Source organism: Myotis daubentonii, chromosome 2, assembly GCF_963259705.1.
Source record: "Myotis daubentonii chromosome 2, mMyoDau2.1, whole genome shotgun sequence".
NCBI lineage: Eukaryota > Metazoa > Chordata > Mammalia > Chiroptera > Vespertilionidae > Myotis > Myotis daubentonii.
In genome coordinates, this window is record NC_081841.1 from 132,683,357 (window position 1) to 132,709,363 (window position 26,007).

Here is a 26,007-nt window from a genome sequence, read left to right on the forward strand (position 1 = left end):
CCCTGGACCTGCTGGGGCTGGACCCCAACATTCCTCTTCTTATAAGGACTTCAGTGAGATGGGCTAAGGGTCCCACTGGAACTGCCACAATTTAATGTAATCCCCTCTTTAAAGATCTTATCTCCATATACAGGTACATTCTGAGGTTCTGGGGATTAGGATTTTAACATACATTTTGTTGATTACCCAAATCAGCCCTTAATAACCAGCATGTTTCAGAAAGTAGATTCCTACAGGGTTATTTACCAAACATTCAGAAGTATTTTTAAAAGAGCTAAGCCCCTCGCCCACCGTGTGGGCCCCTCCCAGCGAAGAGCGAAGGCCTGGGTTCCGGGCACCGGAGGAAAACTGGTGCCAGCAGCCAGGGGAAGGGGCCCCCAAGAGGCCCCAGATTGCGAGAGGGCACAGGGTGGGCTGAGGGACCCACCCGAGTGCACAAATTTTTGTGCACCGGGCCTCTAGTTTATAGGATAAAATCTGAACTCCCTTGCAAGGAATACAAATGGTTTTCATGATGTGATTCCCATATACCTTTCCAAGCTCATCTTCAGTATCTTCCCTCCAAGACAGCATAGGGACTTGGGCTGGGAATGGAGAATACCAGGTGGCCAGGACGCCAAGATCAGTTAGTCAGAAAAACTTGGGATGAGCTGACCCCCAAATGTCACCACCTCTCCACTCCCTTCTCAAAAACGCAGAGGTAGCTGATTTTATCTCCCTTCCTACTATCTGCTTAAACTACTGACCTGCATGCACAGTTGATCAAGGTTTGACCACTATACGACTTTCCCAGGGTGGTGGTAATGAGCAGAATACCATCTTGCCCCCAGAGGGCAGGCATGGGCATAGTTACCAGGCACACAGCTGGAAAGGAAGTTACCTAAGCCTTAAAATGGAAAATTCCAAAAGCCTACCTTTTTCAAAAAGCCCACCTTTTCACACAAGCCTGCTTTGTCCCCAGCTTATACAAGGAGCCAAGCAGAGATCCCCCACACCACCACCAAACCCCAGTCAGTTCAGAGGACCTTCCTTTCCTCTGTGTTGTCTACCTTGTCCTTAAGCATAAGTTTAATATGATCTGTCTGGAAATTTCCTATTGATTTCTAGCTTGGGGAACCCAAGAACCCCAATGCTGAAAAGAACTCCACCCAACTTCACCTTCTGACATGTGAACCACAAATTCTCACTCCTCCAAGCTTTTCCATTTGGAGTCTCTTGGCTTGGCAAATGTAGAGGAGAGACTAACCCAGGGGTGGGCAAACTTTTTGACTCGAGGGCCACAATGGGTTCTTAAACTGGACCGGAGGGCCGGAACAAAAGCATGGATGGAGTGTTTGTGTGAACTAATATAAATTCAAAGTAAACATCATTACATAAAAGGGTACGGTCTTCTTTTTTTTTTGGTTTTATTCATTTCAAACAGGCCGGATCCGGCCCGCGGGCCGTAGTTTGCCCACGGCTGGTAACCCATGACATGTCAGAAGACTGCCTGATGATAACTCATGCTCATTCTACATAATAAGCATCCCTCCCCTGCCTTCTGCTATGTGCTGGTTCCTGGAACAGGTTGTTGTCCTGACCAAACATGTAATTTCCATACCTACTTGTACCTATGGCTATCACCCCTTTACCTTATATAATTCTCTGGCACCTGCCAAGTAAAGTAGCGAGGAGACTCATTTTGTAGCGCAGTCGCCCAAGACATACCTCGTATGTATATTTCCCTTAATAAACTCTACTAGTTACCAGACTGGACTGACCAGCCTCTTTCTTCAGTCTTTCCCTGTTCTCCATTTCCAGAGGTAGATTTTCAGTCTCAGGGTTTTCATTGGGTCTGCGTGTATGAACAGTAAAAACCTACTTACTCTTCATGTCTCAGTACAAATGCAACCTGCCCTGTGGATCCTTCCCTCACTTCCCTATTTAGAGCCCGCCCCCCTCTTCAGTCTTGGTAGCATGTCTGCCGGTACTTTGTACTTGACTCCACCATCTAATTATACCTTCACTGTTTAAATCCCTAGTATTTGTCCCCATTAGGAAGTAAGGAGACCATGTTCTATTCTTTCTGTATCTCCAGTGCCAAGTACACAACTTCATCCACAGTAAAAAAGACATCAAAAAAGAAAAAAAGCCCGACCAGTGTGCTCAGTGGCTGAGTGTGACCTATGAACCAAGAGATCACAGTTCAATTCCTGGTCAGGGTACATGCCCGGGTTGTGGATTCGATCCCAAGTGGGGGCAGGAGTCAGCCGATCAATGATACTCCCTCATCATTGATGTTTATATCTCTCTCCCTCTCCCTTCCTCTCTGAAATAAATAAAACATTTTTTTCAAAAGAAAAAGAAGATGGTTATGAATGACCTCATGAGAGTACTGTGGGAATTTAAGGATTTGCAAGTCTTTCTATGGAAAACCTGAAGCAACCTTTTAGCAGAATTATTGGCAAGTCGGAAACTTCAATAAGCATTGCAGAATACAATAATTTTATAAGGGGGGGGGGGCTTATGCTTAAAAAAAGATTGAAGGAAAGCACCAAAATGTTAAAACTGATGTGGTTAGAATGGTGAGAAACAACAGGTAATCTCCCCCCCCCCCTTTCCTGTTTCCAGAAATGTTTTATTTTTTTTTTATTTTTTTTATTTTTTTTATTAATCACTGTGCTTTAATTATATTCAATTTGTAACAACGAAAATACATCCTGCATATCAGAGATATACATGACGATTCACAACAGTAGCAACATTACAGTTATGAAGTAGCAACAAAAATAATTTTATGGCTGGGGGTCACCACAACATGAGGACCTGTATTAAAGGGTCGTGGCGTTAGGAAGGTTGAGAACTGCTGCTATAAACCATTGACCTGGTCCCACTTGATGCAACAGGGGAGAGTCAAAATAGGTTACTGAGCAGTAAAATAAATGAATATGTAGATCGACCTATGTTTTATTGTGATGATGATTATTTAATGCAGGAAACAGTTTATTTTTTTATGCTTCAAAGTTTTTGTGTTTTTTTCAAAGTTTTTTTTAATATATTTTTTGTTGCTGATGGTATTATAGGTATCTCCCATTTCCTCTCCTTCCCCCCCTCCTCCCAGCCCCTACCCACCCCAGGCATATGCCTTAAAATGATAAAGCAGATTCCCTTTGTTCCCTGAGCTATATAATTATCACATAAGCACCTATGTTCAGCCATCTGAACGTTGTTGGCACGGCTCCTGCCTGACCCGGCTGTTCCTATGGGACGCCCTCGACTTGACGGGAACTGCAAAACCCTCCCAACCTCGTTAATTACACGGCCGTTTGGCACCTGAGTCTGAGCTCTTGCAGCATCACTGCCGTTGTCGGCATCCGCGTTGGCTCCTCCCACCTGTCGGCATTCGCCACGCCGACACCCCTTACACGCACATCTTCCCGCCCCAACAACACTGGCAATCTGCGGGCCGGCATCCCTACCTTCGAGCTCAGCCGGGAACGTTGGTTTTTGGTCGGTCACCCTTAGCTCGCTGGCCGGCCGAGCTGCCCTTGTCCACAGAGCTCCACACATGTCACCTGACTCCTTCCAGAGTTCCAACCATGCTTCAAAGTCAACACTTCATCTTTTTACTTTTCCCATTAAATGGTTACTACGTGGCATTGAATTATATCCTTTAAAGTGTTTCCTCGTTAGCAATTGCAAATGTGTTTGTGCTACCCACGAGCCTTCAGGAGACCCCGCCCACCCTCGCACTGAAATAATGTGGGTCCCTCGCAGTTTCAGTTTTTAGCGTTACAAATGTTGGCCCCACTGGCATTTGGCATGTCCACTGATACAAGTCACTTCTGCTGGAACGATCAACCTGTTGTGAGTGGCAGGAGCATGGCTCTTGTCTGCCTTCTGCACGTCGTCAGGTCCTGTTCCCGCGGGTCTGGCGTGCCCACGGGATCCGAGGTCTCGGGGAGCAGATCTGTTAACATTAGTCCCCCTTTTCCCTGGAGATTCGGTCTGAGGCTGCCTGGAGCTTGTCTCCACTCCAGGCCGGGGACCGGCATTTCCCGTGAGCTTGGGGCCGGCCTGGTCGCCTGGCGTGAGAGTAGGTCAGCATCTGTAGCTGCTGGGCCAACGACCCTCCTCCAGCGCCCCTGCCCGGTGCCCTCTGCATGAGGGAGGCCCCGTCCACCTGCGCGCCAGGCAGACCTTCGCCGGGCGACCGCGTGGGCCGCGCGTTGGAGAGCTGGGCCGTCGCCCTCGCTGGGTCTCGGCGCCCATCACTGTGTCTCGCTGTCATCTGTCCCGGTGGGAGAGCTCCCGTGGGACTCCTCCTCCGGCGTTTCTGCTTCGCGGGCTTTAGGGTCGATGAGTGCTGGGGTCCAACCCCAGCAGGTCCAGGGGTCCCCAAAGGTGTGGACGGAGTCGACGAAGAAGGAATGACACAGAGACAGCGTTCAGTTGATCAGCAGCCTAGCCAGGATCTCTAGCCAGGATCTCCAGCCAAGTTCTGGTCTGGATCTCCAGAGAAGTTCTGGTTAAGATCTCCAGCCAGGTTCTGTGTCCATGCTCTCTTGCTAGGTTCTCCAGCCAGGTTCTGTAGCCATGTTCCCTCGCTAGGTTCTCCAGGCAGGTTCAGTTACCAGGTTCTAGTCAGGTTCTCTTGCCAATTTCTGTAGTCAGGTTCAGTCCCGGATCTTTTGCCATGTTTTCTCTCGCTAGGTTCTATCTCTAGGTTCTGAGGCCAGTTTCTGTCCAGGATCTTTTGCCATGTTCTCTCCAGCGAAGTTCTTCTGTCTCTAGAGAACGTTCTGTGTAGGTTCTGTGTCTAGGTTCTGTCTCTCTAAGTCCTGTCTCCTAAGTCCTGTGTCCAGAAACGTTTTAAATACTTAACCTAAACTATTTCCATAATGACTGTGGCTCCTTAAAAATTAATGACAACATTCTAAACTTCCAAACCTACCAAATCAGAATGGCGAGAACCATGCCACTCCATACATAGAGGAAAATGATGAGAACATAGCACTCTGCGACACTCAGGGTAGGAGAAAGAAAAGATGGAAGCTGTATATACTTATAACACATTGGCTTACAGTGGGGCCTTGACTTACGAGTTTAATTTGTTTCGTGATGGAGCTCGTAACTCAAATTACTCGTATGTCAAATCAAAAGTGAACGAGTGAGACACGTGATGCTGGGCTGATGTTGTGGCGTTCACTGTGATGTTCGCTGCTCCAACTAGCGGTGGGGTATCTGAAGCTGGCTCGTAACCCGAATTTTAGCTCGCAACTCAAAGCAAAACATCGGCCGAGAGACGGCTTGTATCTCGAAAAACTCGTTAGTTGGGACACTCGTAAGTCAAGGCCCCACTGTACATGATTACTAGAGACCCAGTGCACAAATTTGGGGGGGTACGGGGGGGTTGGGGGTGCCCGACTGGCCAGGGGGAGGGACCACGGGAGGCTGTCCAGCTGTGGGAGGTTGGCTGTGGGAGCACGCTGACCACCAGGGAGCAGCTCCTGCTTTGAGTATCTGCCCCCTGGTGGTCAGTGCACAGCCTAGCAACCGGTCGTTTGGTCGACCAGTCGTAACAGTCACTTAGGCTTTTATATATAGAGATTCTTACAATATATTCCTAACCTGTTTTTATCATCTCTTTGGAGATCCAAAATAAGAGACTACTTACTAGTAAATGGAACAATAGGTAATTCATCAATTACCTTTTACAATAGTAGATGCTAAGAGTTATACCAGGTAAAATAAGACATGGTCTCCATCTTCAAGTAATTTACAGTTTGGTGGGAGAGGGGAACTACCCAGATGAAATGGGAACAGTAATTGTTCTATTTATAGTCATAAACAGTAACTGTTCTATATTTAGATTGGAAAGATGAGCTGTTAGAGCTACAAGTTACAAATGTCACACTAAATCACAAAGATATTTTGCAAACTAAGTTTTTTTTAGTTTTGTTTTTAAGTGTGACAGAAACTGGAGCAAATCACATCTGAGATCATAGCTTTTCTAAATGGTTGGAATTATCTAAGGAAAAAAAATATACCTGAGATTTTTGTCTTTGGCCTTCGACTGCTGGGAAGAGCTCCATCCAGAGGCTGAGCAGGGTAAAAAGGTTGACTTTAGAAAGCCTTGGGATTTGACCTACAAAAGAGACGGCAGGCACTTTAAAATGTTGCTGATGAAAATATGAACTAAGCTCAATGCCACTGGGGTGCTTCAAGCTTTACCTCAACTGCTTTAGCGGGAGGAAAGGAAAAATAAGAGGACAAGAGAATCCAAGTGGTTTCTTAACAGGAAACCGGCCACCATCTCACTTGAGGTGACCTCCTCCAGCACTTTCCAAAGTTGGGGCCTCTTTCTCCAGCCCTCACACAGCGGGGGCGGGGGTGCGAGCTATGGGAACAAGCCAAAGGGAGTTATGAAAAGTCCTTGCATCTAATGTCATCACAGATCAAGCTTTTCTTTGGACTGTGGCGTTGCAGCAAGGGCAGTGGTTACAACCTGGTACTGAAAACGCGGTGACCTTTGAGGGTAAAGCAGTTGAAGCAGTGGTTCTCAACCTTCTGGCCCTTTAAATACAGTTCCTCATGTTGTGACCCAACCATAAAATTATTTTCGTTGCTACTTCATAACTGTAATGTTGCTACTGTTATGAATCGTAATGTAAATACCTGATATGCAGGATGGTCTTAGGCGACCCCTGTGAAGGGGTCGTTCCACCGCCAAAGGGGTCGCGACCTATAGGTTGAGAACCGCTGATAGGAAAGTGTGACATGTGGTTAATTTGGAAATCAAGTCAAAAGCGCGGCTCGTCAGGCCCGGAGATCCCAGCCCTGGGGCCAGGTAGGAAATAACGGAGGGAGGGAGGCGGGCGCGCGACTTCCGAAGCGATGCAGCCAGGCCCCGGATCCCGCCGACCAAGCAGGGGCCGCCAGGAGGCACGAGGCGTCCAGGGGCAGAACTGCAGCGACAGGAGGGCAGGAACCTGGGGCCGATCGGCCGCAGCCACACCGGGCAGAGCAAACCGCGCGGAGGGGCGCGGGCGCGCACTCACCGGTCATGCTGTCAGTCTGGGTGCTGACTGACCGCCCGGCCCCCGTGATCTCCAGGTTTTGCATCTGCCCTGCTTCCTTCCACCCAAGCCCGGCGGCCTCCGCAGCCCGGAACACCCTCGCGGTTAGGCATGATCTTGGCGCCACATACTCCACCCCCTCCTCCTGGCGCAGCTCGGCAGCAGCCGGATGACGCAGAAGCCGGCCGCCACTTGGGGCGCTTCTGTGACGTCAGGACAAGGCGGGGACACCGTGACGCGGGGCTGTCCCTCCAGTGCCCACCGGGTGGGTCCGAAGCACGAAGCGGTCACTCTTGAGGCCGGCTTTTGGCCGTCTCTTCGGTATTTGGCTGCCTTGGTTGGTTTTGCTGAAGGAAGGTTGCTTGAGGATGTCTTGGTTTGAAGTCGCAGCTGCGTCATGGGCCGGGCTCAGGCTTGAGATTTGGGGTCAGAGAAGTTATAGAAATGGAAACCTCCGGGGGGGGGGGGGGGCGGGGGGGGACGGGGGGCGGGAGGGTATTTGTCATCCTGCAGAGTGGTGCCTGTGCTTTGAGGGGTCTGGAAAAAGGAAAATTACTTTGAATTTCAACAACATGTTACTGTAGATGCAGTAGATGCGGGAGAAGGAGGCTCAGTGGTTGAGCATCGGGCCCTATGAACCAGGAGGTGGAGGTTGGACTCCCAATCAGGGCTCCATCCCCAGTGTGGGGTGTGCAGAAGGCAGCCAATCGATTCTCTCTCCTCATTGTTTTTATCTCTCCTCTCCCTTCCTGTCTGAAATCAATAAAAATACATATTTTTAAAAAAAATGGAAACCTACTCTGCTCTATCTGTTATGGTCAAGGCCTTAGAGAATCACCAAAGTGAAAGGGGTGGGAGCTGGGGGTCCAGATAGTTGTTAACATCAGAGATTGGCCGGTGACAGGACCGCCATTGGGATGTTCCGCTTTGTGGGCCTTGAGAAGCAAGAACCTATAGAGAAGGGCTCCTGGTGGCCAGCTGGGCTTAAATGTAAAAGCAGAGCCTAGCGGCCATTTCCAAACAGGGGCTTCTTGGGGGGAAGCCTGCACTGAACTGCCTTCCTACGGTGTGTTCCTACCACCAGAACCAGCCCTTATAAAGGGGTTCCTGGAATTGTATTTCAACCAATAGGACTAAGACTTTCCCCATCCAATCAGTGCTCTGCAGCATACCATTAGCATCTTCACTGTCCAATCAGGACATTACTTTTGGGGGATAATCAAACTGTGCCGATTTGAAGTCCTCATTTGCAATCAGGGACCTGGGGCAGGGACTTCTGTCTATGTAAGTCAGCTTCCCTCTGGCTGAGAGTGCACTTGCCCCTTCCACGGAAGACTGAAGACTGGTGTGTTTTTTTTTTTCAGCTGGAACTGAAACACCTTGCCACTTCATAATTGAGCTTTAATGCTGTTGACCTGTTCCACAGCACAGCTGTATTGCAATTGAGCTATTTGCATTGCATAAAGTTTCCTTCAACACACCTCAAATTGGAGATTCCTGTTGACATTCAATTGGCATCAACGACCACTTATCAAACACAGGAAGACATCAAGAGACGACACTGATTATCAGGAAGTTAAGGGTAGGCAGTAGCAAGTGGGCCCTGGAAAATCTGAGAAGTACTTGACGTTGTAGATTTGTGCCCTAAGCATTTTATTTTACTTTATAAGTGTCCCAGGCCCTCCCTCCTCGCGACTCATTCTGTTATCACAACTTGAAATACTGACAAATAACATGGCATTACAACTGATTTTTTTTAAAACAAAGTTGAATGCTTTTAAAGTACTTGGTAAAGGACTGAAGTGAGACTCTTCAGTGTTGACGGGTATGGCTGTGGTTCATTAATTTTTACTGCTGTAGAATACCACAATTTATCCATATTTGAGCTGTGGATGAAAATGGGCCACGTGCTAACCTGACTAGCTCAGGGAAGGCCTGTGTGGTGGCCTTGCAAACTGAGAGACCTAAAGTAACCACAAAGGATGGTCTGAAATGAAAATTTTAATTAAAAACGCAGTTTATGGTGGGTAGTCATATCCTAGGCCTGTATTTTCCCTGACAAAGGTCAATCTTTACCTTAACTGAGCCTATTATCTTTTTGCATCTACAGTAACATGTTGTTGAAATTCAAAGTAATTTTCCTTTATCCAGACCCCTAAAAGCACAGGCACCACTCTGAAAAATGACAAATACCCTCATTATTATTGAGTTAATTGTTGACTTTTAACTATCCTGCACCCATGTAAGTAAAAGATGTATGTATCTATCATTTTACTTTTTATCCAATCCCAGAAGTTTTCCCACTTTGTTTTCTCCTGCCTCCCTAATCTATCACCAGTAGATTTCATGTATCCCACTTACATCTCCTCTTTTGATTGTAATGTACAAAACAAGATGCAAAACTGCCATTCTCTGGAGCATTATCTCAATCCATTGAGATTCTGCTTCCTGGCAATTGTTGACAGTTTGGCTCAAATAAACTCATAAAAGTTCTTCACAGGTTTGAATGTTTCTTACATTAACAGAGCTAAGAGACATTTGGACCATCTCCAGCTTTATGCTATTGCAAACAATGCTGCTATAAACATGTTTGTACATGTTTCCTTATCCTATATTCCTATATAATAAAAGGCTAATATGCAAATTGACTGAACGGCAGAACGACCAGTTGCCATGATGTGCGCTGACCACCAGGGGGCAGGCGCTCAATGCAGGAGCTGCCCCCTGGTAGTCAGTGTGCTCCCACAGGGGGAGCGCTGCTCAGCCAAAAGCCCTGAGCTCACCGAAACTGGTTTGGCTCAGTGGATAGAGCGTCGGCCTACGGACTGAAAGGTCCCAGGTTCGATTCCGGTCAAAGGCATGTACCTGGGTTGCGGGCACATCCCCAGTAGGAGATGTGCAGGAGGCAGCCAATCGATGTTCCTCTCTCATCGATGTTTCTAACTTTCTATCTCTCTCCCTTCCTCTCTGTAAAAAATCAATAAAATATATTTAAAAAAAAAAAAAAGCCCTGAGCTCTTTGCTGGTGAGTGCAGCAGCAGTGGTGGGAACCTCTCCCACCTCCACAGCAGTGCTAAGGATGTCCAAATGATGGCGTAGGCCCGCTCCTTGGCAGTCAGACATCCCCCAAGGGCTCCCGAACTGTGAGAGGGTCCATGCTGGGCTGAGGCACCCCCCACCCCAGTGCATAAATTTCATGCACCGGGCCTCTAGTGTTCTTATAAATGAGTTTCTTTAGAGACTGTACTTATAACTAGAATTTTTGTGTTGCTATTATCAATTTATGAAATAAAGTTGAAATGATTTTCAAAGAGATTAGACCAATTTACATAGCTTATGTCCCCATGGTTCAATTCCAGGTCAGGGCACATGCCCAGGTTGTGGGCCCCATCCCCAGTGTGGGGTGTGCAGGAGGCAGCCAATCAATGATTCTCATCACTGATGTTCCTCTCTCTCTCTCTCTCTCTCTCTCTCTCTCTCTCTCTGAAATCAATAAAAATATATTTTTTTTCATAATGGGCAAACAACTTGAATAGTCACATCATAAAAGAAGGTATACAAAAAAAAAAAAAGAAGGTATACAGATGACAATTGAGCATATGAAAAAAAAAGGTTCACCATCATTAGTAATTCAGGAAATGCAAATTAAAACCATGATGAGAGTGCCAAAACCGGTTTGGCTCAGTGGATAGAGCGTCGGCCTGCAGACTGAAAGGTCCCAGGTTCGATTCCGGTCAAGGGCATGTACCTGGGTTGTGGGCACATCCCCAGTGGGAGATGTGCAGGAGGCAGCTGATCGATGTTTCTCTCTCATTGATGTTTCTAACTCTCTATCTCTCTCCCTTCCTCTCTGTAAAAAATCAATAAAATATATTTAAAAAAAAAAAAAACCATGATGAGATACCACTGTATACCTATTATAAAAGTACCGACAGAATCAAATGCTGGCAAGAATGCAGGGCAGCTGGATCTCTCATATGCTGCGGATAGGAATATAAAATGGCATAGCCACTCTGGAAAACAGTTTGACAGTTTCTTATAAAGTTAAACATATGCTTATCATATCACCCAGCAATCACATTCCTGGGTCTTCATTTTAGAAGAAGAAAACTTATGTTCACATAAAACTCTATATATAATAAATGTTCATAGAAGTTTTATTTGTAACTAGAGGCCCGATGCATGAAGATTCGTGCAAGAATGGGCCTTCCTTCTCCTGGCTGCTGGCACCGCCTTCGCGCTGGCCCGGAGCCGCCTTTCTGCCTTTGCTTCAGCCCAGAGCCACCATGAGCCTGGCATGCACCCAGCCTGACCCTGCATGTCCCATGGGGGCCCAGCCTGGACCCCATGCAACCATGGTGTGACTGCCGCTGACCCAGCAGGACCCTTACCCCTGCTATGGACTCACCTAGTACCATTGTGCTGCCACTGACCACCTTAGAGCCCAACTGCCCAGCTCCACCACCAGGACTTGGGGGCAGGAACTGTGATGAAGGCAGAGAGATGGATGTAGCCTTCCCTGCCTTGGACCTACTAGAACTGAGGACCCAAGGAGATTGCAGAGGCCGCAGATCAGTGGGTGAGACAGGTGGGCCTTGGACTGAGAGAGGGAGCCCTGAGGGTGCTAGCTGTGGAGACTGTGGAGACTGTGGACTGGGGCTGAAGTCCCTGGATAGAGTAGCGCCAGCACCCCACCATCGTGTGGCCTGGGAAGCTCCTCCTGATCAATAGGAAAGGCCATGCAGGGGAACTCAGGGCCAGCCTCCAATAGAGAGGTATGAAGGACACGTTGAGCAGTGAATCTGTGGGGACCCTTTATTTCTTGGAGGAACTTGTGCTGGTGAGCAGAAAGGGGACTACATAGTTGGACCAGGAAGAAGGATCAACCCTGCCCACCTGCAAAGCAGCGGGGGGTCCCCTCTTTCCTGCTGGCAAAACAGCTGCTTCTGACCTCACCTGCAGTGACCTGAGGTAAGGGAAAACAGCCCTGGGCTGGAAATCTGTGCCCTTGCAGGTGGCAGTGAGGAGGTGCCAGCAAGTCAGGTAGAGCTGAGGCATTGGAAAAAGAGGAATGGCTCTCCCCTCCCCCTTCCTACAAGTTACTGGCACCACCCTCCAAAAAGTCTGATCAATCACTATAGGCCAATACCAGGATATGCTCACAGAGCTGGACTCTGTGGGGGAAGGGAGAACAGCTCAGAACAGGGACAATCAAGATGTGAGACTTGAGGCAGACCCAGCCTCTGGGCTAAGGAGTCCCCACCCACTGGACTATCAGGGGCTCCAACCCATCGAACCTCAATCAGGTTGCCTAAGGACAGAAAGGGACAGTGACTCACATTGGCCTATACCAGAGAAGCTCCCGGGAGGCCCAGGATAGACACACCAAGGGACCAGATTCAGCAACATCATAGCAAAATTTAGTCAGCTCCACAAATAGTGCACCCAAAGGTTTTTGAGTATGAGTATGGGTGGTTTTCTTTGTGTGTGTGTGTGTGGTGTTTATTTTTGTGTTTTTTTTAGAGTTTGTTTTTCCCCTTTCTTCTTGTATATCTCTAATTTCTTTCTTTCCTTTGATTCGATTATTTTTGTCTCTTTTTATTATCATTATTAATTTATTTTATTTTTCTTTTCTCCTTTTTCCATTTTACTTTTCCTATCAATGTCTTAATATACCCATTATTACTGCATTTTAAATTATATATTATTATTTCAATTATTTCCTTATCTTTCTTATTTCCACTAGTATACTAGTTCACTTAGCTTCCTTCTTGCTTCAATATTGCCATTTTTCTTCTTCTTCTTTCTCCCTTTTTCTTTACATCCCCTGTAAGTCTTTGGTCTCGTGTGTTTTAGTATTCTTTTCATTTTTTCTTTGCTTTGTTTTCTCTTCTTTTTCCTTCTTAGTCTTTCCTGTTGTTGTTGCTTTGCATAGCTTGATTTTTGTGGTGTTTTTAGTTCAGTCCTGTTGTGTCTTGTTCTGTTTTGTCAGCACCTGTATAACAGCTGGCATGACAAGGTTGGGGTTGAGCCTGTCAGCAAGTCATAGGGGAGATCAGTCCCACGAACAGGACATAAATAATCAAGTCCTAGTAACAATAAGAGAGCCCAAATAACATACACAAGAAGAATTCTTAGAGCATCCAGCTCAGGAGATCAAAGAGAAAGTACCACTGGATGCCTCAAGACACTTTCAACATAAGGCCATCCCACAAAGACTGGGAAGCATGACGGTTCTGTCTAATACATAGAAACAAATACAGAGAGACATCTAAAATGGGGATACAAACAAACAACCCCAAATGGAAAAAAAAGGAGGAATTTCCAGAGAAAGAACTAAATGAAATGAAGGCAAGCAACCTATTAGACAGAGTTCAACGTAATGGTAATAAAGGTGCTTAGGTAACTTAGTGAAAAGTACAAGGAACTCAGTGGGACCTACAACAGCATGAAAATGGAAATAGAAACTATGAACAAGAATGAGACAGAAATAAAGAATAACATATCTGATATCAAGAACACACTGGAAGAAATTAAAAGTAGATTGAATGAAGCAAAGGATTAAATCATAGATTTGGAAGACAAAGTATAAATAAATACCCAATTAGAGCAGCAAATTGAAAAAAGAATTAAAAAGCAGGAAGATAGCTTAAGAGAGCTCTGGGACAACATGAAACATAACAATATCCACATCATAGGAATACCAGAAGGAGAAGAATGTGACCAAGGAACAGAGAACTTATTTGAAGAAATAATGACTAAAAACTTCCTCAACCTGGAGAAGGAAAAATTCATATAAGTTCAGGAGGCACAGAGATTCCTAATCAGGATGAACCCAAAGATACCCACACCTAAGCAAAGTCCTGAATCCAAGACTACTGCATCCAGCAAGGCCATCATTTAAAATGCAAAGTGAAATGAAAAGCTCTCCAGACCAAAAAAAAAAAGGTTAAAGGAGTACATTACCCCAAAGCAGCTATGCAAGAAATGTTAAAGGGACTGCTTTAAGAAGAAGAAAAGGAGACAGAGAGGATCATAGGCATAATGAAAATAAAAATGGCAATTAACAAATACCTATCAATAATAACCTTAAATGTAAATAGATTAAAAACTCCAATCAAAAGACATAGGGTGATTGAATAGATAAGGAAACATGACCATATATATATACTGTCTACAAGAGACCCACCTCAGAACAAAACATACACACACAGTGAAAGTGAAGGAATAAAAAAAAATATTACATGCAAATGCAAAGAAAAAAAAAGTTGGGGTACCAATACTCATATCTGACAAAATATACTTCAAAACAAAGGCCATAACAAGAGACAAAGAAGGCCACTACATAACACTAAAGGGAATGATTCAACAAGAAAAATATAACACTTTTAAACATATATGTACCCTATACAGGAGCACCCAAATATATATACATACACTCTTGGGAGGCTTTAAAGGAGATATCAACAGCAATACAGTCATAGTAGGGGACTTAACACCCCAGTGACATCACTGGAGCTAGATCATCCAGACAAAAAATCAACAAGAGAACAGAGGTCTTAAATGACACACGAAATCAGATAGATCTATCTAATATTTATAGAACATTTCACCCCAAAGCAACAGAATATACATTCTTCTCAAGAGCACATGGAACATTCTCAAAGATAGACCACATGTGAGGACACAAACAAAGTCTATACAAATTCAAGAATATTGATATACAGACAGTCCTTGGGTTATGTCGGACTCGATGTACATCGTTTCATGGTCACTTATTCATTTATTTATTTATTTAAAAAAAAGTTTAATCATTTCGACATATGTACATATGTGCTTTATTTTATTTTATTTTTTTTACTTATTTACCACAAGTAAAGGTCAGGAATTGTTATCTTTCTTTTAAATTTTTTTTACTGTTTCACTTCATTACTGCTCTGTATGTGCTCTATGTGAGTGATGTAGGTGCTTATGTAGGTGGGTTCCAACTTACAGCAAAAAATGCATTATGTTGCACTGTAGGAACAGATCTCCGAAGTAACCTGAGGATCTACTGTAATACCAAACATCTCGGATCACAATGGCATGAAGTTAGAAATCAACTACAATACAAAAACTCAAAAACACTCAAATACATGGAGGCTAAATAGCATGTTATTAAACAACTAGGGGCCCAGTGCACAAATTTGTGCACCTTGAAAGGAACTGTGGGCTGTGAGGCTGCAGTGGGCACAGGTGTGGGTCTTGGCCCATTCTCCGCACCCCTGCCTGCCCCCTCCTTCCGCAGCCCCCGTCTCCTCTCTGCCAGCAGCCCAGCTCCCGCTGCTGCTGTTCCGGATCACTTGGCGCTGTCAGTGGGTGCGAGCAGCGTGGAGTGATTTGGGCCAGCGCTGTCAGTGGGTGCAAGCAGCGGCTGCTGTCCCGATCAGCCCTCAGGAGCAGGGGGAGGTGGAGAAGTCCTCAGGGGCAATCAGGGCCTGTAGCTGCCATTCACACCCGCTGACTGCGCTGAGCAATTGGGATCAGCACCAGGCGCTGGCAGCTGGTGTGAGCAGTGGTTCCAGCACCAGCTGTGGGTGTGAGTGGGGCCAGCGCTGGCAGTGGGTGCACACAGCGGCTCTGATGCTGGCAGCAGGTGTGAGAGGGGCTGTCACCAGCAGTGGGTGCACACGGCGGCTGCCAGCCTGATTGCCCCTCAGAAGCCGGGAGAGGTGAAAAAGCCCTGAGGGGTGGTTGGGGCCAGCAGCTGCCGCGTGCACCCGCTCACAGCACCAGGCACCGGCTGTGGGTGGGAGCAGCAGCTCTGGCACCGGCAGTGGGTGTGAGTGAGGCCAGCGCTGGCAGCAGGTGCAAGCACCAGGTGCGACCGCAACACACAGGAGAAAAGAATTTTCTCTGCCATCACTGCCCTGATGACAGTGACCAGCACCCTGCCTTGGTCTGGTGCCTCCATTCACCTACTCCACCATCCTGCCATGGCTGATGCCCACCATGTTTCGCGCATGCCCCCTGGTGGTCAACTCATGTCATAGCGACTGGTTGTTCAGTTGTTCCGGTTGTTCCGCTGTTCGGTCTATTTGCATATTAGCCTTTTATTATATAGGATGAATGGGTTACCAATGAGATCAAGGAAGAAATAGAAAACTTTCTGGAAATAAATGAAAATGAGCACACAACAACCCAAAACATATGGGACATGGCAAGAGCAGTCCTGAGAGGGAAGTTCGTAGCATTACAAGCCTACCTCAGGAAACAAGCAAACAAAAAAAGCACTAATAAACTATCTAACCCTACAACTAAATGAATTAGAGAACAGTGAGGGAAGGAGAAAATGGTGGTGGAATAGGCAGACCAGTCTTGTTCCTCCTTCCCAGGGCCAGACTAGAAGTAAAACTAAAGTGGGGAACATTCATCCAGAATTATCAAATGAGGTTCAACTGAGAGGAGACTTATATCAAGGAAGGACAAAAAACACCTGGAGACTGGTAGGAAGGGCAAGGTATGGAGAGGAGCTGACCCAGCTCCCAGGGTAGCAGGCCAGTAGGTCAAGAGTGAGGAGGGAGCTCCCTGCTACAGGAAGGTCTGTTACCTCAGAAGACAGAGGCCTGGAACTCAGGCTGGGCTCTACAGCCCAGAGCACCAGTGCCAAGACCTGCGGCCCACGAAACATCCAACTGGGAAAGGCGGCAGGGCTGCTGGCCATGGTGGAGCCTGCAGCCAGTATAACAGGCTGGTCAGAGAGAAAGCCGCAGTTTTGGTTTTGTATTTTTGTTGTTGCTTTTCTAAACTGAGAGAGCAGGGGTTTTCATTTCCGCTATGCACCCGAGGCTTTGGTGCAGGGGGAGAGGTGTGGACTTGAGGTGCCTGAGGAGAGGCTGGGGTGGGAAACATTGCAGGGAGACTTGGAAAAGCAACAGCCAGGAATCCTGCATTTGGTCATATGCAAACAAACTGAAACAGACATTTTTCCTGAGAGGAGCTAGCTACTCCCAGTAACCACAGGGCAGGTAAAGGAAAAAGAACAACAAAAAACCTGCCCTAGTAAAACAAACAAACAAACAAAACAACAACAAACAAACAAACAAAAACCTGCTCTAGTGATACTGCCTGCCCCAACCTCAGGAGCCCTGCCTGCCATACCCTGCATTTTGACCTTTTCAGAGGAAACAAAACAGAGGCCAAGCCTATGTGTTTGAACAGTCTCAGGGAGCATCAGTGACTGGATTGGGGGAGGCGCCTTCCACCCCACTATCCCAGGAACCTGACTGCCACTTTCCCAACACAGGAGAGATGGTAGAACCTCCAGGTTCCAGCCGATGCCACTGAACTGCATACAAGGATCTCTGCCCAGCTGAGGGCAGAGTAATATTTTGAGCCTCTTGCGGAGGAGTAGCTCTGGGGCAGGGAAACACACCCACCACATCTCCTGAAATCTGAACAGCTCCTTCCCCACCCAAAGCCCTTTCAGGAACAGACTTCTGAGTGATTAATACTGAAAGCTGACTAGCAGGCAAAGGCTGGCAGAGGTGGAGCCCGGGGACCCAGGGGAAGTGTGCTGACCCTGCCCTGGGCCCCATGCTGCTAACAAACCTGCTTTAGAGGGCAGATTGGCCCCTCCTGCTTGCAGCCAAGTCACAGGACACAAACCGTGAATTGTTTGGAGCTTCAAGCAGGTTGCTGAAAGCCAAAGGAGGACAGTTTCTGACAGTGGTTACCACCTGAATACCTCATGGGGAGTTCAAAAGGGGCAGACATAACCGTCAGCCACAGTCATCAGAAGAGTAGCATACAAATGGAGCTACCACGGGGCACTAAACTCTGCTGAAATGAATGCCACTTTACTTTTTTTTTAATTTTCTTTCTTTTTTCTTCTCTTTTTTCTTTTTCTTTTTAAATTTTCTTCTTTTTTTCCATTTTTTATTTATCTTCTTTATCTGATTTATTGATTTGCTGTTATTCTAGTCTCTATTGTTTCATTCATATATCTAATTTTCTTCTTCCCTGTTCCTACTCGATCTTCTTTTTATCTTCTCTCTTTTCCTTTTACCCTGCTTTCTCATTTTTTCCCCTTTTCTAATTTTGGGTCTTTCTGCTTTCTCCTCTATTTTCCTTTTCAAAACGTTTTTTGGCTTTTCTTTTCTTCCTCCTTAATTTAAACTGTTTTTCCTTCCCCTATTCCCCTAATTCTTTATCCTTATTTTATTTATTTTAGCTCTGCACCTATATAGTCCTTTCTCTCTCCCCACCTTTTTTTGTTTTGTTTTGTTATTTGTTTCTGTGGGGGGGGGAGGAGAGGGGTGTTTGGTTAGTTATTTTTTCTCTTTATACTTTCTTTTTCTTTTCTTCTATCATTCTTGCTCTCTTTTCTTTTTCCTGACTCTCTCTTCTCTGGTGGTGGCTTTTGTTGTTGCTGTAGGGGTCTTGTGTATATATTAGTTTTGTTTCTTTTTTTCCATATTTTGTTGTGTTGTATTTTGTTTTGGTCTGTCAGCACCCCCACAACAGCTCATATGAAATGGTCAAGGGTGAACCACATAGTCAGCCAGCCTGAGAGGACATTCCATCTACAAATGGGAGAATAACTTTTAAGACTTACATACAACAGGAGAACCGAAATAACTCAAACAAGGGGCTTTCCTAGAGCACCCAGCTCAGGATATCTAAAAGACTGTATCACTGGGTTCCACAAAACACCTACTACATAACACCACCCACAAAGTCTGGGAGGAATAGCAGTTTGGTCTAATACAGTTAGAAACAAATACAAAGGCACAGCAAAAATGGGGTTGGAGAAACAAAGATGGCGGCATAGGTAAACACCTGAAATTGCTGCCTTGCACAACCAATTCAAAAATAGAACTAAAAGACAAAACAGACATCATCCAGAACTACAGGAAGGCTGGCTGAGTGGAAATTCTACAACTAGAAGGAAAGAGAAAAGCACACTGAGACTCAGAGGAGGTGCGGAAGTAAAGTGCAGAAGTACGGAGGCGGACGCGGAAAGGGCTGGCAACTGAGGACGTGGTTGTCTTTTTCAATCAGGAGGGAGTCTCAAGCTCCCCACGGCCCTGACTCCAGTTTCAGGCGAGTCTCTGGGGACTCAGACTCATACGGGGAGAAACTGGAGTGTCTGGCATCGGGCGGAACTCAAGGGTGGCTTTCTCTCAGAGGTGCTTGCAGCGATTACTGCGGGACACTGAGACCCAGATCTGGGGCCTCTTAGGGTAGGACTGAGGATCAGCCATAGCTGTTTGCTCTGCCTTGTTGATTCCCTGAGACCCCGCCCCACCCAAGCTGTGCCCAGAGGCTTTTGCATATGAATGACCTGGCCCTTCACAATCTAAAATTACCTAACAAAATGCAGCTGGGCCAGACAGACCCAGAACATCCAAAAGAAGGCCCAAGGCCCCACAGCAGCTTGCATGGCTTCACAGCTGGGCCTCATCTGGGCACATCCAAACCCCAAACAAAGAAGAGGAATCTGCAGATCTCTCCTTAGCTCTTGCTGGGTAGCCTCAGGAAGAGGCTAAATTAGCACCTCCTTAGAGATCCAAGAGAAAGTGTACTCAGGGGTCAGAGTGGGACCATCCAGATTACAACTCCTCAGATCCATAAGGGACACACTCAGGGGGCAGACTCAGTGAGCACCAAAGCCCCACTGAAGCAAGTCTTGCCCCAGAAGGGTGTCTCCAGCACAGAAGTTCTCCCACTGCAGACACAGCTGATTCTCACAGCCAATTCGCCTGGAGGTCAATACCTCCCAGTGATACCTACAACAATCAAGGCTTAACTACAACAAGACTGTGCACAAAGCCCACAAAGGGGTGCACCAAGAGTATCCACCTCAGGTAATTGGGGAGGCTGAGCCACTGGGCCCTATAGGAGACCTAGCACAGAAAACCACTCTATCAACACAGGGAAGCAGCCAAAATGCGGAGACAAAGAAACAGGTCACAAATGATAGAAATGGAGAAAAGCAAACTATTGGATATAGAGTTCAAAACCATGGTTATAAGGTTTTTCAAGAATTTTCTAGAAACTGCCCATAAATTTAGTGAGACCCTCCGTAAATCTAGTGAGACCCTCGAGGATATGTAAAAGAACCAAACAGAAATTAAGCATACACTGACTGAAATAACGAATATTATACAGAATTCCAACAGCAGACTAGAGGATCACAAGAATCAAGTCAAAGATTTGAAATACGAAGAAGCAAAAAACACCCAACTGGAAAAGGAAAAAGAAAAAAGAATGCAAAAATATGAAGATAGTGTAAGGAGCCTCTGGGACAACTTCAAGCGTACCAACATCCGAATTATGGGGGTGCCAGAAGAAGAGAGAGGGCAAGATATTGAAAACCTATTTGAAAAAATAATGACAGAAAACTTCCCCTACCTGGTGAAATAAATAGACTTACAAGTCCAGGATGCACAGAGAACCCCAAACAAAAGGAATCCAAAGAGGACCACACCAAGGCACATCATAATTAAAATGCCAAGAGCAAAAGACAAAGAGAGAATCTTAAAAGCAGCAAGAGAAAAAACAGTTAGTTACCTACAAGGGGGTACCCATACGACTGTCAGCTGATTTCTCAATAGAAACTAAGCAGGCCAGAAGGGAGTGGCAAGACATATTCAAAGTGATGAATAACAAGAACCTGCAACCAAGATTACTTTATCCAGCAAAGCTATCATTCAGAATTGAAGGTCAGATAAAGAGCTTCACAGATAAGAAAAAGCTAAAGGAGTTCATCACCACCAAACCAGTATTATATGAAATGCTGAAAGGTATCCTTTAAGAAGGGGAAGAAGAAAAAGGTAAAGATAAAAATTATGAACAACAAATACATATCTATCAACAAGTGAATCTAAAAATCAAGTGGATAAATAATCTGATGAACAGAATAAACTGGTAAATATAACAGAATCAGGGGCATAGAAAGAGAGTGGACTAACAATTCTCGGGGAAAAGGGGTGTGGGGGATGTGGGAAGAGACTGGAAAAATATCGTACACCTATGGATAAGTACAGTGGGGGGTGTGTGTAAAGGCAGAGGGTGGGGTGGGAACCGGGTGGAGGGGAGCTATGGGGGGGAAAAAGAGGAACAACTGTAATAATATGAACAATAAAGATTTAATTAAAATTTTAAAAAATGGGGTGGCAAAGAAACAACCCCCAAATGAAAGAAAAGAAAGAATAGCCAGAAAAGAAACTAATTGAAATTGAGGCAAGCAATTTTTTAGATAAAGAATTCAGAGTAATGGTAATAAGGATGCTCAAACAACTCACTGAAAACTACAAGCAACTTAATGAGAATTATAAGGAGCTGAATGAGGTTGAAATGATAAATAAGAATCAAATGATGAATGACATAGCTGAAATAAAGAACACCATGGAAGGATTCAACAGTAGACTAGAAGAAGCTGTGTACTGATTCAGCAAATTAGAAAGCAAGGTAGAAAAAAACCACCCATCTAGAACAGCAAATAAAAAAAAATTGAAAAGCATGAGTAGAGTTCAAGAGAGCTTTGGGATAATATGAAACATAACAACATTTGTATCATAAGGGTACCAGAAGGAGAAGAATCCAAGCATGGAATAGAGAACCTGTTTGAAGAAATAATAGTAAAAAATTTCCCTAACCTGGTGAAGGAAAAGGTCACTCAAGTTCAGAAAACACAGAGTCCCAATCAAGAGGAACCACAAAAGACTCACAGCTAGACACATCATAATTAGAATGGGAAACATTAAAGTCAAAGAAAGAATCTTAAGGGCTGCAAGAGAGACATAGAAAGTTCCCTACAACAGAGCTCCCATTAGATTGTCACCTGATTTCTTAATAGAAACTCTTCAGGCCAGAAGGGAGTTGCATGAAATATACAAAGTAATGAAAGACAAGGGACTGAATCCAACAGTAGACTATTCAACAAGGCTAGCATTTAAATTTGAAGGTGAAATCAGGAGCTTCACAGAAAAAAAAAAGGCTAAAAGTATTTATTACTACCAAAACAGCACTGCAAGGAATGCAAAAGGGACTACTGTAAGAAGAAGAAATAGAAAGAGAAGAACACAGGTATAAAATAAGGCATAAAAATAAAAATGGCAATAAATAAGTACCTATAAATAATAAGTTTAAATGTAAATGGCTTAAATGCTCCAATCAAAAGACATAGGGCAGCTAAATGGATAAGAAAACATGACCCATATATATGCTGTCTACAAGAGACCCAACTCAGAACAAAGGACTCCCACAAACTGAAAGTGAAGGGCTGGAAAAAAATTTTCAAGGCAAATGGAAATGAAAAAACAAACAAACAAAAAACACACTGGGGCCACAATATTCACATCTGACAAAATAAACTTAAAAGTGAAGGTCATAACAAGAGAAAATAAAGGTCACTTCATAATACTAAGGGAATTGATACAACAAGAGAATAAAACTCTGGTAAACATACATACACCCAACACATGAGCATCCAATATATAAAAGAATTTCTAGAGGATTTTAAGGGAGAAATTGACAGCAATACAATGATAGTAGGGGACTTTAACACCCCACTGACATCACTGGATAGATATACTAGCCAAAAAAATCAACAAGGAAACAGCGATCCTAAATGACACACTAGATCAGTTGGAATTAATTGACATTTACAGAACATTTCACCCCAAAGCAACAGAATATACAATGTTCTCAAGTGTACATTGGACATTTTCAAAGATAGACCACATGTTAGGACACAAACTAAGTCTCTACAAGTTCAAGAAGATTGAAATCATATCAAGCATCTTCTCAGATCACAATGGCATGACATTAGAAATCAACTACAGTAAAACACTCAAACATTCAAACACATGGAAACTAAATACCATGTTATTAGACAATGAATGGGTTACCAATGAGATCAAGAACAAAATAAAAAACTTCCTAGAAACTAATGAAAACGAACACACAACAACCCAAATCTATGGAACACAGTGAAAGTAGACCTGAGAGGAAAGTTCACAGCACTACAGGCCTACCTCACAAAACATGAAAAACTTCTAATAAACTATCTAACCCTACCACCTAAACAATTAGAAAGAAAACAATAAAAGTAAAGAATAAGTAGAAGAAAAGAAATAATAAAGATCAGAGCAGAAATAAATGACCTAAGACTAAAAAAAATTACAAAAGATCAATAAAATCAAGAGCTGATTCTCTGAAAAGATAAACAAGATTGATGAACCTTTAGCCAGACTCACCATGAAACAAAGAAAGAGTACCCAAATAAATAAAAATCATTTTATTTATTATAAATAAATAAATAAAGAGGTGAAGTAACAACTGGCCCCACAGAAATACAAAAGATTGTAAAAAAAAAATCTATAATAATAAAAGTGTAATATGCTAATTAGACCAGACTGCTGATGACCTTCCAGACGTCATTCTGGACATCCTTCTGGATGAAGGATGAAGCTGCGGTGGTGAGGGCTGAAATAGAGGCGATTAGGGGCGATCAGGCAGGCAGGCAGGCGAGCGGTTAGGAGCCAGCAGTCCCAGATTGCGAGAGGGATGTCTGACTGCAGGGCGGGCTGAGGGATCCCCCCATCCCCCGCATACACGAATTTCGTGCACTGGGCCTCTAGTATACTATAAACAACTACATTCCAACAAGCTGGACAACCTGGACGAAATGGACATATTCCTAGAAAAATACAACCTTCCAAAACTCAATCAGGAAGAATCAGAAAACCTAAGAAGATAACAACTGATACAATTGAAGTAGTAATAAAAAAAAGAAAACTTCCGTCAAACAAAAGCCCAGGTCTGAACAACTTCTCAGGGTAGTTTTACCAAACATTCAAAGAAGAAATAATACTATTCTCCTCAAACTATCCCAAAAAAATCCAAGAGGAAAGAACACTTCTAAGCTCCTTTAAGAGGTTTGCATTAACCTAATTCCAAAACCAGATAAAGATATTATAAAGAAAGAGAATTACAGGCCAATATCCCTGATGAACATAGATGCTAAAATCCTCAACAAAATATTAGCAAATTTAATCCAGCAATATATTAAAAAGATCATACACCATGACCAAGTGGGATTTATTCTGGGGATCCAAGGTTGGTACAATATTTGCAAGTCAATAAATATGATACAGCACATAAACAAATTAGAAGACAAAAATCACATGATCATATCAATTGACACAGAAAAAGCATTTGACAAAACCCAACTCCCTTTTCTGATAAAAACTCTCAGTTTATCTTTTCAGAGAATAGAGGGATCATACCTCAATATAATAAAGGCCATATATGAAAAACCTACAGCCAACATCATACTCAATGGGCAAAAACTAAAAGCATTTCCTCTAAGAACAAGAACAAGACAGCATTATTGTTGATTTTTTGTCTTTCACAAACTCTTATTCAACATAGTACTGGAAGTCCTAGTCACAGCGAACAGACAAGAAGAGATAAATGGCATCCAAATTGGAAAGGAGGAGGTAAAACTGTCATTATTCACAGGTGACATGATATAGTACATTGAAAACCCTAAAGACTCCACCAAGACACTACTATATTTAATAAGTGAATTTGGCAACATAGCCAGATACAAAATTAACATCCAGAAATAGATGGCATTTTTATACACCAATAATGAATTCTCAGAAAGAGAAACTAAACAAATAATCCCATTTACCATTGCAACAAAAAACTTAAGGTACTAAGGAATAAACTTAACCAAGGAGATAAAAGATCCATGCTCAGAAAACTACAGGACATTGAAAAATGAGATAGAGGAAGAAATAAACAAGTGGAAGTATATACCGTGTTCATGGATTGGTAGAATTAACATCATTAAAATATTCATACTACCCAAAGCAATCTATAGATTCAGTGCAATCCCTATTAAAATACCAACGGCATATTTCACAGCCCTAGAACAAGCACTCCAAAATTAATATGGAACTAAAAAAGACCCCAAATAGCTGCAGCAATCTTGAGAATGAAGAACAAAGTTGGAGGCATCACAATATCAGATAACAAGTTATACTACAAAGTCACTATACTCGAAAGAGCCTGATACTGGCACAAGAATAGGCATTGAGATCAGTGGAACAGAACAGAGACCCCAGAAATTGACCCAAGCCATTATGCTCAATTAATGTTTGACAAAGGAGGCTAGAACATACATTGGAGTAAAGGCAGTCTCTTCAATAAATGGTGTTGGGAAAATTGAATAGATACATGCAAAAAAAAATGAAACTAGACCACCAACTTACACAATACACAGGAATAAACTCAAAATGGATATAAGGCTTAAATGTAAGTCATGAAGCCATAAAAATCTTAGAAGAAATCAACGAAATGTCAGACATCTCTCATGGCAATATATTTGTGGATGCATCTCCTGGGGCGAAGGAAGCTAAGGATAAAATAAACAAATGGGACACGGCAAAAGGAACCATCAACAAAACGAAAAGAGAGCTCAACACATGGGAGAATATATTTGCCAATAATACATCTGATAAGGGGTTAATTTCAAAGATATATAAGGACCTCATACAACTTAACAAAAGAAAGACAAAAAATTCAATTAAAAAATTGGCAAAGAACCTAGACACTTTTCCAAAGAGGACATATGGATGGCTAAGAAACATATGAAAAAATGATTAGCCCTGACCGGTTTGGCTCAGTGGATAGAGCGTCGGCCTGTGGACTGAAGGGTCCCAGGTTTGATTCCGGTCAAGGGCATGTACCTTGGTTGTGGGCACATCTCCAACAGGGGGTGTGCAGGAGGCAGCTGATCGATGTTGCTCTCTCATCGATGTTTCTAGCTCTCTATCTCTCTCCCTTCCTCTCTGTAAAGAATCAATAAAATATATTTTTAAAAAATGATCAAAGTTACTAATTATCTGAGAGCTGCAAATTAAAGGACAATGAGGTATCACCTCACACCTGT

The 26,007-nt window shown here is 44.0% G+C and overlaps 1 protein-coding gene across 3 annotated transcripts in view; it reads right to left on the reverse strand.

Moving 5' to 3' along the window:
- Positions 1-7,228, reverse strand: part of CDADC1 (cytidine and dCMP deaminase domain containing 1) — an 84,394-nt gene extending 77,166 nt beyond the window's left edge. For 2 of the 3 annotated variants that reach the window (XM_059684590.1, XM_059684591.1), the window contains exons 1-2: positions 7,041-7,228; positions 6,030-6,127 (exon numbers count right to left, since the gene is read on the reverse strand). In XM_059684590.1, coding sequence (XP_059540573.1) covers positions 6,030-6,127; positions 7,041-7,104 — 162 coding nt within the window. In that variant the 5' untranslated portion in view covers positions 7,105-7,228. Of the gene's footprint in view, positions 1-6,029; positions 6,130-7,040 lie in introns of those variants that run through there. The other variant, XM_059684593.1, reaches the window with a different exon arrangement.
- Positions 7,229-26,007: the final 18,779 nt, after the last annotated feature.